At 36.2% G+C, this 12,968-nt stretch overlaps 2 protein-coding genes across 5 annotated transcripts in view; one reads left to right on the plus strand and one right to left on the minus strand.

The window, feature by feature from the left end:
* Positions 1-12,968, minus strand: part of LOC129575506 (uncharacterized) — a 29,380-nt gene that overhangs the window by 14,232 nt on the left and 2,180 nt on the right. The window lies entirely within an intron of this gene.
* LOC129575503 (protein neuralized) lies at positions 597-11,657 on the plus strand. 2 transcript variants are annotated; one of them, XM_055459232.1, is made up of 3 exons: positions 597-1,232; positions 9,605-11,172; positions 11,283-11,657. In XM_055459232.1, the coding sequence occupies exons 1-3, from the start codon at positions 1,067-1,069 to the stop codon at positions 11,538-11,540; spliced, it is 1,992 nt and encodes a 663-aa protein (XP_055315207.1). In that variant the 5' UTR covers positions 597-1,066; the 3' UTR covers positions 11,541-11,657. The 2 variants fall into 2 exon arrangements, with proteins under 2 accessions (XP_055315207.1, XP_055315208.1); XM_055459233.1 differs by lacking the exon at positions 597-1,232 and adding an exon at positions 8,931-9,490.

Below are 12,968 nucleotides of genomic sequence, written 5' to 3' on the forward strand. Positions count from 1 at the left end.
TGGAGAAGACGAATGCCTGCATACGTATTTCTCATTTCTTTGCTTATGATGGAAAGCATTTGAATGCTTTTTTTATTTTTGGTTTTCATGCTTTCATCGCAATTGTTGTTGCTGGTGTTTCTTGTGATTCTTTCACTTCATCGTCATTGATTTCGGTTGTGCTTTGGTATTTTTACCGTGTGCCATCGCTCTCTGCCAAACCCGGCATGCTATTTGTACAATAAACTAGCGCCGTTTTGCCATGTGTTCACAGCCATACGCACCATAAACAATAGTAAGACTGCAATCGAAAAGATCGGCACAAATATGAAAATCGTCGAGAGAGTGTGTGTATGTGTGTCTGTATGTGAATATTGAGTAAACTGTGTGATGACTCTAACCGTGTTTGTGGGAATGCAGCTGTACGCAAAACATAAAACATTCGCTATGCGCAGCAATTCTCTCGTCACATCATATACGTTCGGCTCTTGTACACGCACACATATACATACACACCTATCCACACAGCGCTTTTACCATGTGTTACAACTTCCAGCAGCTCACCCATACACACGCACACACCGTACACAGCCATCGCAGAGCAGATGATAGACTGTGTTGTATGTAAGAAATTTCTCGGCGAAGAGTGCTCTTTGGTGTGTTTGCTCGTGCCGAAATGTAGTTTAGTTTTTCAGTTGCAATCAGTTAACTGACCGAAACAGACGGTCTTCGTCGTTTTTCCTCTCGAAAAATTCAAACACAAAATATTATTTCATTCAATTAAATAAGTTATTTATTTGTATTATTTTTTCTTTTGTTGATATCGTTTGATTTTTTTCTCTTGTCTTTCGCGTTCGTTAAATCTTGATTTCTTTTGATTTCACACACACACAATTTTTGCACATATTAATTTGTAAATACGATATTAATTGGCGAGAAAGAAATAAAAAAGTAAAAGAAATATATGTTTCAACGAGCAGCAACAACAATCGCATAGAAATTGGAAGAAGCAGCCAGAGAGCAGCAGAGCGGATATTACCGAAAAACCACAAAAAAATACACACCGAATTCCGTACACGAATTTCTTATGGGTTTTAGTGGAGAAAAATCGTTAAAACAAGACAAAAAACTCAAGAAGTTAAATAATTGTTGTTCAAGTGATAAAAAATGTCATTGTAAAGATGAAAGTTCGTTCTCACCCATAAAGAGTAAAATGAAGGTTTTGAAGAAAATCAAGCGACGCATGGGACTAGGTTTGTATTTTCATTCATTCATTCATTCAATCTTTATTTTTACATTTCACTCGCGCATTGATTCTACATTGGAGAAGTTACATTGTTATAGACTCGATGGTGGACGTTTTTTTTTTCTTCTGACAGCTCCATTCCTGATCGAATCGGTTTTGCATGTGAATGCGTGCAAGTGCGAATTGAACATTAGTTGGTTTTGTTTTTGTAACCGTTTGTTCATAGAACCTTTTTTTGGGCTCATTCGGTTGGTCAGTGTGCATGTGTGTATACGTTAAAGTTTTCCGTGTATGGATACTTGATAAATTAAACCGGCCAACAATAGATTCAACTCTATTGGGCGGCGGCAGCAGTAGCAGCAGCAACAAGAGTTCAACTCAATTAATTCGATTATTTCATTTCTGTTATTGTTGTTGCTATTTCATTTTGCGTTGGTGGCCATCATCCCTATGACATTCTATACAACCTCTCAATGCTTACGTTCACTTTTCCAAAGCGTATTTACTGACCGTTTCACAGTAAATGCCGAATTTACACATGAATTAGCGACACAGTTAGTAATGTACGTCATAAATTCGCGTAGACACTTTTATAATGATTTGGCAAAAATCGTTTCGATCGCATCGTTCAAAAATGAACATACAAAAAAGAAATAATGGAAGATTGAAGACGTACATGAAGGGAATTTAATATTTTAATTTAGCATGATGACGACAACAACAATCACGTTTACATTGTTACGCTTTGGCTGTTCCGTTCATTTTGAAGTTTACCTCACCCAAACCACTCTTCTAATTAAAGTTCGTTCAAATGGAGCATACTGCTTTCTATAGCATCAATTGGAAATGCGTGCGATAAACGTATTTGCAGACAGCATGCGGTAGAAACAAAGTGTATAGAACGGGATTCAAACACTCAAGAAAACATAAAAAAGTTGATTGAAGTATATATATATATATATATATATGTATCTACTCACAATAAAGTGAAGGAAAAACTAAGGAAAAGAAAAAGAACGTGATATGCAAATACGTCATGCTTGCTCACTGAGTACAACATAGAAATAAGCAACACACTTTTCATAGTTTTTGTTGTTGTTGTCGTTTATCAAATTGTTATAAATAGCGACATCGTTGCGTTGTTCGACAATAAGACCATTTAATCGCACTATTCAGTCGTATGCTCTTCATTGGGTTTTTACCATACGTCAAAATCGTTGACTACAATATTTCTGCTTCCATTGCGAATAGAAATGAAAATGCAACAAACTACAACCATAGCTATGTCGACGATGACATGATCATCGCTCGTTTGCTCGCGATCTTATTCTCGCGCACACGCTTCGCACGCTCAAGTCAAATAAAATGAAACGAAACGATACGTGAGCAATAATAAAGAATAATATGAAAAATAAAATCGACAAATTTCATGTTAAGTAGCGATCATACATTTGTTGAACGATACGGACCGAGTGTTTTGATGAATTTTTATCGCACTGAATACATTTATTCATTAGCCGCATTTCGCTGAATGTATTCTGATTAGTCAGTCTTTTCACTTATAAACAAGATTTTTTTCATGTTTGATCGATCGACCAGTCTTTGCATGAGATCTCTCACACTCCAGCACAACGGATTCCATGCTAAGCTCAATTTTGCGCCACGCTTTCACACAATGCACACAATGCGTTGGTTAGCAATTCGTATTTATATCTTTGATATTCAAATTGTAAATTCAATTAAATCACTTTCGATCGGTTTAACGGGCGTCATTGAAATTGTTTACAATTTTCAAATTAATTTGAAATCCAAAGTCTCATTTCCATCGTAAATTGATAGCAGTTAAGAATGTTCATGCATTTGATTTCGTTTTTGGGTCTTGATACCTGAGAGAGCATAGAAAAGCGGAGCCCTCCGCATGAACTCGATTGCAAGAAAAAAGGGTCTAATGCTCAAAATTAAAACATCTGCCATTGTCGATTTCATTTGCTCCCTAGCAGTTGTTTTTCCATTTCTTTTTCGTCATTCTACGGCTGCACACACACATACGCATACGCATACGCATACACAGATACATCTGCATGCATACATTCGTCATGGATTGATTCTTGGTACACAGAGAAAATTCGAAAAAATTCAACAAGCTGCAAAATGCGTGTCTATCGATGTATGAGTGCATATGCTGCTCATATATCTTCAGTGTTTTTTTGTCTCTCTCGTTGTTGTTGTTGTTGTTGTTGTTCAAGGAATGAAAAGTAAATCGTATAAAGTAAAATCAGAGGGGAGAAAATACAATTTCAATGTGTCGTTGTTTCACCCTAAATTTCGGTTTTCGACCGTTTGTTTCGCTGTTCCAATTCGTTTTATGCATTAACAGCGGAAAGAGATACAATAAACGGCCGACCATTTGATTTTAAATGCGTTTATAGTTTTAATTTCATTGGATTGGTGCATCAGATGCTACATTTTCGGTACCCCATCACTAATAATCTTCGATTATTGACCGATTACAGTGGCCCGATGTCCATCTGTATGCATATACGATTGACGGTCAGTTTGGCTCTTTATATCGAATGCAACGTACATGGTTTTGCCGAATTACGCAGGTGCGGATAATTGCAGTACAAAAGAGCTACATTGCCATCTTATACATGATCAATAAAGGAAGTGAATTCATGAAACATTTTCAAAACACCCGGTATTTAATTAACGCTTCAAAATGAGTACAAATGACACGGGAAAAAACCAGAACGAAGAAGGAGAAAAAAATTACAGCCAATAACAGCTTCCGAATGCCTTTTTCTAGCTCAAAAAAAAAAAAATGTGTACATCCTTTTCTGAGTGGATTCCATCCCGTTCAGACTAATACAAAACATTGATCGATGCATCGCATCTCAGATGCATTACAACCCCGTTTTAATTATGCTCAACTTAAAACCTTATAATTCTCTGTCAATCTTTCTGGCACTCTGGAGAGACATTTTCCGCTCACTTAAAAGCATTACGTTTGGGAATTTGTCATATGTTGCATTTGTTCTGTATCACGATGGCATTAGCTTCGAATACAGCTCGATATTCACATGTGTTTGCGTAGGTTGTTTTGCAAAATGATGATTCCAGAATATAGTTTACTCATTTTCAAGCCCATCAAAAAGACCCTTATCACATATACTGGCATAGCTCATTTTCAACATCTGGCGCTGAACAATTCAACTCTGCATCTTTTTCAATTCCATTTTATGTTTTGTTTGATTATGCTCGCGCAATGTTATCGCTGTATATATATGAGAAGGAGGTGAATTAAAGTACAAAAACGATATCACCCGCATAAACCATGGAATAAAAAGCAATAAAACTCAATTCGATAGTTAAACACGAAATTGATGGGTGAGCGACCGCAAAGGTGTCGACTCATAAAGACTTGCCTCGGATCAAAGAAATATTTGTTTAGGAGTTGTTATTTTTTCTGTTCATTTCATTCGTTCCACATTATCTTTGCTGGCTTAAATTCTTAGTAAAACTCAGTCAGCGAACTTCAAACTGATTGACATAGTTGTGAATATGACGAATAATCATTTTCAGCACCGATAAACACCCATCAATGCAACGCTTTTGTATGTTTCACCAACGAATTCGGGCTAGAATTGAAATTTAATTTATGTATCGCCAACGCCATCATTCAATGTTCCGATAAAACAGGAAACGTACGTAAGTACGATTTCCGCCACTCGTGCGCGCTTTAGACTCGATCACCATCACACGCATTCCATACATTAACATACTAAATGAAAAAAAAAAAAATATCAACAATTCCATTCTTAGTTGCACTGCATTTCATTAATTTATTTTTGCCTCAGCGTACAACACACACTGTACGATATTGGCCAATATGAAATATGGTAATCAACGATCACATAAAGTTGCAACGTTGCCCGCCAAACCATCAACTCGAATAGCAACCACGATCCAATACTATATATTGCAGTCCATTGTAATTGCCAATTCATTTTAAAAAAAAAAAACTAGAAGAGAGAAACAAACAAACAACAAACTCCAAAAATAGATGCGACTGTTGGCATGGCGTGGCTATTATGAACGTTTTTTTTTTTGATGACTTGTATCTTCATTTCGCGGGTATAAAAAATAATGGCTATATTCAAACATATAATTTGATGCAGACTTAATACCCATCCTAGTAGCCGGAGAGAAAAACTAGCGGCCATCAGTGCCAAAGTACACAGAATATTCGTCATTCAAAATTCATCAGTCTACGTCATATTCTAATTGTCATTACGTCGTTTCAATAAACAAAAGTCAGAATTATTTGACAATAAATGCAAAGATACGTCAGTACCATGGACATGTAACCGAGAAAAGCAAAAAATATCGGACTGACATCATTTGAAAAACGAATAAGAGAGATAGAGATAGAGAGAGAGAGAGAGAGAGAGAGAAAAAGAAAAAGGGAGAGAGAGAGATGCACATAGTCTGAAAACACGCAGCTGTTGCTTTTTTGTATGTTCACCTTTTAAGCATTTATGTGTTCGATCAACAGAACGCATTCAGGGCAATGCATTGAAATAAAGAAAAGAAGAGAGAAAAAATAAAACCTAGCCATGATAATCGAGCAGCCCCTATTCAATGCATATTGCATACACTCTCACATTGCGCTCACATATCCACGGGTTTAATGTATCTACTGTTCGAATGCGTGCCACAACAAAAAAGAGAGATCTTTTTTCTTTTTCAATAGCCAAGCATTTGTGTTTTCGCTCAGCTGCGAAGATGCAACGATGTGTGTTTACAACAGTTTTCACAATAGTATTTGCTTGGCCAAGAAAGCATAACCGATATGAAATATTAGCACCATAAAATTGTCAAAACAATGCATCGTTTTGCGCATTTTCTAAGGCACTCCGATTCAGACGAAAATCCATACATTTTTCAATTTTGTCAGATGTTTGTCGCATGTACGTATATAATGATTTTGATGTGTCATTGTCACACAGCCATTGTCAAGAGTTCATCATGGAAATATTTCGTTTTTCATCCACCCAAACTATCAACTCGGCATGAATCTTCTACCTCGATTTCATTCAATGTGATTCATCTATATGTGTTTTATCTTTGTTTCTTTTTCTTCTAAATACAACACATTTTGATCTCGATGTGTGTGTGTGTGTGTGTGTATCCCTTAAAGGTGAACACATTATTGTTGATCTTCGAACATCTGGACAAATGTTCATTATTTTTGGTTTTGTGTTATTTCTGCCGAAAAAGAGAATTGCTATTTCGTTAAAAAAAAAAATTTCTTTTTGTTTAAAATACAACATTTTATGAGCTCGAAAATCGATTCGTTTCTTTGATTTATTCTGGTGTGGGAAAAAAAATCGACGTTGTCACCAAAATAACTTTTTTATGCATCGAAAATCATTGAACTATTTTTATGTTCGATCAATCAATCGTGTTGTATTTTTTGTATTTGTTCAAGTTCACAATGATCTTGACTGTATTTCTAGAAATATATGGACGATGATACAGCACTCCATTTGTCTGTCATCAAATTATAAAAAATGATTTCGTATGACACAAGCGAATTAAAAAAAAAAAAAAAAAACCAACAACAAAAAGGAACACGCACAGCATTCCGCTCATTCTGCAAACAGCAGATATAACACCATTTCAATGTGTGAAGATCAAGAACGGGAAGTCCAAAACAAAATTTAAACCAAACAAAAATTACAAATGCAAAAACATAACAGGAAAACAAAAAAAAAGAGAGAGAAAAAAAAAACAAACCAGGAAAACAGATCGACAAACCGAATTCACAAGGTTAAGTGTAAGATTTAAATGTTATAGAAACCATGCGATATCAGTGAAACGGCAACACATTCACATATCGAAAATAGTGATTTGGCTTTCAAATGGGCCAAGCATCAAGCTGTGTTGTTAGATCAACGTCAAACGGTATGAGTGTGACGAGATAAAAACAAAAACAAAAAAATGCAAACCACTGATCTTTTTTTTCTTCATTAAATTTAATGAAAAGATTGAAGAAAAAAAACCTACGCTAATGTATGCAATGTAAAGACTTCTAGTGTTTTCGACTACAATCGAGCGTCGCCTTGCCGCTGTCACTGATTTAATCCAATTCATATGATATGTTTTCGATTTTTTTGTTGCGATATATTGTTATATGCGTTTCAGCACCATAGGGTATTAGTATACTCGTACGTTGTGGTGATTCTTTCTCTTTTTTACATGTAAATTCAAAATGTAATGAATACAATAATCTGGTTGTTCACCGTGTTGGAAAAAAAAAAAAAAACAATTTCATTGGCTTTCACGATATTCACTCTAAAAACAACTTTTAATTTGTCTGTTTTGCTTTTATTCTCTTCTCGCATTAGTGAGAGAGAAAAAAAAAACACAAATTTTTCTGTTCATGAAGCAACATAACAAGAGCATAACGATCTTCAAATTTTCGTATTTTTCAAGTATAAATAAGATAAAAAGAAATTTCTATATTGATTTCCATCGTGTGTTGGTTGCGATTACTTACATCACATGAACAGAAAAAAAAAATGAACGGCAACAAAAAGATTCAAGCCAACGACATTCAAATGGGATCGGTCGGTTTCAAAGAAAGAAAATACTTTTTGAAGCGTAAGTGTGCATTACTCAGAAATTGAGTAGACTGGATGGAAGGCATTGGCTCGTGAAGGGACCGACCGAGAAGAAAAAGACAAGAAGAAACGTAATGGTAATGATAATGCACGAATTTCAGAAAAATGGGGAGAAAAGAGAATTATTTCATGCGCTCGGCTACATTGAAAACTAGAACTTCTTTCCTTTGCCCGTCTCTTCATGCTATTTGATTTTTGTCGTGAGCACCGATCATGTTCGGCAAAGACCGTGTATGCATTATAAAATAATAAATGTTCTTCTCCTCTTTTTCCTTGGCTATTCCACCGGTTTGCCGCTTCTGTTTCTCTCATTCTGATGTCTGTATTTTTTTCTTTTTTTTTTCTTCTTGATTTTCCGTTGCTGTTGTTTTCTCAGTTGTGTGTTTGTTGCCTATTTGCGGCATTGTTTTGGCCCGAAATGCAATCGCATTCCCTTGTATTGAGCGATCACGAACCGGAAATTCTTCATATACCGGATCTTCGGTTCATGTATTGATGTTTTCTTGCCTTTGTCTTTATTCATTTCTTGCGCCCCGTCGCATATTTGTCGAACAATTCCCGAAAATCAAGATCATTTTTTTTTTGTTCATCCTTGTTAAATGCGCGTTTGTTTGCTTTCATAGAAAATTTCATGAAGATTTTAATAAATTCATTTATTGAACATGTACAGAGAACTACAACAAAAAACGCTATTCATCTGTTTCGTTTCATTGATAGAGTGCACAATAAATTGTTCACATTTAGTATTTAGTGTGCTGTTAACAGCCGGAGAATTGTTCGTTAGAGATAACGAAAAGTCAAAGTAAAACTTAGTCAGGCGAAGGCACATAGAACCCTGTTGAATAATGATTACACGCACACACACACACACACACACACACACACACACACACACACACACACCAAGACAAAATATACACATAGTCCAAAATCGACAAATACATAGTGTTTGACAAGCGGCGCCTCGCGCGCGTGTCGTTCAAATCGGATTTGTGTTAAGTAGACATTGCATTTGTGTTTGAATTGATTACGGTTCGCGCTATTTGTCTCTTGCTTGTGATGACCAGTGCAACAACGTTGTTGTATTGTCAAGTGAAAGTATTTAGTTTTGTGTATTTGGCCTTGTGTGTGCGCGCGCGTTCTTATATACACGGAGAAAAACAACAACAACCAACAGCACCAAAAAGAGGTCTCTGCTGCTTCTTGTCTGTCTGTCGTCATCATCATGATATTTATTGAGTGAGACTGATTTGACCATTGGTAGCCATCACTTGAGAGCAACGCAACAACTGTCATTCGCGATTGAAAATAACGTGCTTGAGTTCAGTGGAGGCGATCTGAACATATAAAAAAATTGCTCATTCAATCGAAAGTCAATGTTCGTTTATGTTCCGCAAAATGGCATAATATTTCATCTCGTGTACATTTTAAATCGTCCGTGTGTGTGTGTGTGTGTGTTTGTGTGTGTTCTCGTTCATTTTAAAACAACCGTCGACCAGTTTTATTTTTAGTTCATAACTTTGTAACGTAATTTCATAGAATCACCGAATTTTAAGCAATATAACAATGCCGAACAGTTGTAAATATTTCATTTTAACCTACTGACATTTGTTTTGTCCATGTTACGTGCTCTTTATCTGTTATGTCTTCAATATATAACTGAACAACTTTTTTCTTCTTCTTTAATTTACAGCAACAAGTAACCCTGTAACATGTCCGGGACCAAACAACCTGCCACCGCTGCGTTTCCATTATGTTCATGGTGATAACATCCGTATTTCGCGCGATGGTGCTCTCGCCAAACGCTTTGAAAGTTTCAACAAAGGTGTAACATTTAGTGACCGGCCGGTAAAGCCAAACGAACGTGTTTTCATCAAATTTTCGGAAATTTCAAACAATTGGAGCGGAGTCATTCGATTCGGATTCACATACAATGACCCAGTAACGTTTAATGATTCGGCTACATCACGAAACAGTTTGCCGAAATATGCATGCCCTGATTTAACCAACCGTCCCGGATTTTGGGCCAAAGCTCTAAACGAACGCTACTGCGAGCGTGATAATATTTTATTTTACTATTTCACTTCGTCTGGTGATGTTCATTTTGGAATCAATGGTGAAGAGAAGGGTATATTCTTTACGATTCCACCACCACGGGAACCACTTTGGGCATTAGTTGACGTGTATGGCAATTGTTCGGCCATTGAATTTTTGGATTCACGCGTTTGCATGTATCAGCATCGATCGGGCAGCCGACAATCGGTACCATCGGCAGCAAGTGAAGTTGAAATCGATCGTATCGTCCCACATTTGCAATCGCTTTCAGTTAACGAAGATCACCGTCCACCACTAGCTCGAAGCCGTTCGGGCACATCGCTACGCACATCATTGACACCAGTTCCATTCCATCGAACCCGTGGCCGAAATGTTCATTTGTCACAAGATAAATTGGTCGCCACACGCGTTGAAACCGAATTTTGTCAAGGTTATGTGTTTACCGCGCGTCCAATTCGCATCGGTGAAAAGTTAATTGTTCAAGTGTTACGCACTGAACCAATGTATGTTGGTGCTTTGGCTCTTGGTCTTACATCATGCGATCCAGCCACATTACAACCATCCGATTTGCCGGACGACTCGGATTTACTTCTCGATCGGCCCGAGTATTGGGTCGTTAGCAAAGACATTGCATCGAATCCAGTTCGTGGTGATGAGATAATCTTTTCGATTACACAAAATGGTGAAGTTCAAATTAGTAAAAATGATGGATCACCCACTGTTATTATGCACGTCGATCAAAGTCTTCAGCTATGGGCATTTTTAGATGTGTATGGATCAACGCAATCCGTTCGTGTTCTAAGTCAAATGGCACCATCGCCACAATACCAAACACCAATTTCCAATTCAACGACAATGCTGTCGATTCAGCGACCAATTTCACAACGATATGCATCGCAAAATTTGACACCAGCCGAATCAATTAGCAGTATTGAAGTAATGTCATCGGCACAAATAAGCCAATCGCGACGATCGATTCCGGTTACAACAACCACCGCAGCACCAGCCAATCGTGTCATCTCGAGCAGTGACATGATCCAATTGCAATCTGGTGGCACCGTTTTAGTTGTCAATCTTCCGCCAGCTAACAGCAACAATGATATTAGTGGTAATAGTCAAACTCATCAACCACAAATCACTCAAATGCCGATTCCACCAGCCACACTCAATGCTGGTTCCATTACATACTCATCGAATTATGTTGAGGTAAGGATCAATAACAAAATTCCAATTTGTTCTCACCCCACCAAATTGTCCATTGAATATATTATTGAACAGTCACTAATTGATTTGCTTCTTTTCTATTTAATCCATAGACAAAACCAACGAAACCATCGTCAACACCACAATACAGCTCATTATCACAGTGGCAAGATGCGAACGCGGCCAATCTTGGACAAGGAAACGAGTGCACCATTTGCTATGAGCATTCAATCGATTCGGTGCTATATACATGCGGTCACATGTGCATGTGCTATGAATGTGCTGTGAAGCAATGGCATGGAATTGGAGGCGGCCATTGTCCACTTTGCCGAGCAATCATTCGAGATGTTATCCGTATATACAAGTCATAAATTTATCCCCCCCCCCTGCCCAAAATGGAACAATTACCAAAAAATAAATTGATTGAAAATTAAATTACAGATAAAAATACAGAAAAAAAACCAAAAAAAAAGACACAATAAAACAAATCGAGAAGACGAAAACAAAAATAATTATTAACGATAAAAATGCACCGAAAAAATATATCCAACAGTAAAAAAAAATGAACAAAACATAACGAAATAGTACATCGCCAGCATCGGTTGCATTCGATCAACAAAAAAATCACTTTTTTACCATTCATGTAGGATAGCGAACAAAAAGAAGAAGAAAAAAAAAACAAATTACTTAAAAATGATACACAAGAGTAGAAATTTAATTATTATGTGATCGAATCATTTTAAACAAAAATATCACACAACTTTGGAAGACTCTTTTTTCGTATGACGCATCGAGAGAAATTCAAACAACACACAAATCGAAATAAATATCATTTAGAATTGATTTATATAATTGTTGGCTGCAACAATCCAATGTTTGGACAATACAGTTCATAAATTGAGCAGAAAAAAAATAAACAGCGGAAATAAACGATTCAAACAACCAATCAGCCTAAAAGAAAACGGTAGACTTTATAAGTAAAAAAAAAAAACGAACACAATAAAACGAATAGAAAATCATTTTCCGTCGTTAGGCATAATATTGAATAAACAAATTGCGTTTTCATATGTAAATAATAATGATAATGTATTAAAAACAAAATAAAACTCGTAATGTAGGCACAACTATGAAATTACGCAAAACTATTGCACAGTTCGAGATTTAGTCACTCATTTAAAAGCGACAAAAAAATGCACACAGAAAATTTAGACACAAACCAACAAAAGACCACGCATACATAAATGTTAAGTAACTTATCGAAGAAGAAAAATAAAAACAATTACTAAAAAATCACTTTTTAATCATCCAAAATACCGTAAGCCAAAAAAAAGTCGATTTCGATTCTATGCTATTCTATCCGAACAGATATGTATCGGTTCCGATATTTAACTGAGCTTCTTCAAACGCATTGACTGTTGTTTTCTTTCTTTTGTTCGATTCATCCAAAATATCGAAAGACAACAAAATCAATTATAATTACCGTCTTTCCACACATACAAACAAACACACACACAAATAACAATTATTACAATTTTAGTGATATATTTGAATAGCCGCTATTTATTGGATTAGCCTGGACATTTTGAACTGAACTGTCTTCAATAAACAAAAATAAAATTAATCCACACGGATTTATGTGAAGAAAAAAAAAATTGATGAAAGCTGTGATTGTTTTATTTATATTTTTGGACTTGAGACGAAGTAAATTTTTAGCTTGCGTTTTCTCTTTCAGCTAGCTGGTAATATTCTTTGACATTATTTGGATTAATTCCCGTTGATTCCGACGCAATGACATTTGA

Source organism: Sitodiplosis mosellana, unplaced genomic scaffold (genome assembly GCF_009176505.1).
Source record: "Sitodiplosis mosellana isolate CC-2019 unplaced genomic scaffold, AAFC_SMos_1.0 Smas_scaffold_6167, whole genome shotgun sequence".
Taxonomy (NCBI): domain Eukaryota; kingdom Metazoa; phylum Arthropoda; class Insecta; order Diptera; family Cecidomyiidae; genus Sitodiplosis; species Sitodiplosis mosellana.

Coding starts and splice junctions, on each gene's coding strand:
- LOC129575503 (XM_055459232.1), top strand. CDS start 1,067: ATGGGTTTTAGTGGAGAAAAATCGTTAAAACAAGACAAAAAACTCAAG. Junction 1,233..9,604: donor CAAGCGACGCATGGGACTAG/GTTTGTATTTTC, acceptor TTTAATTTACAG/CAACAAGTAACCCTGTAACA. Junction 11,173..11,282: donor ACTCATCGAATTATGTTGAG/GTAAGGATCAAT, acceptor TTTAATCCATAG/ACAAAACCAACGAAACCATC.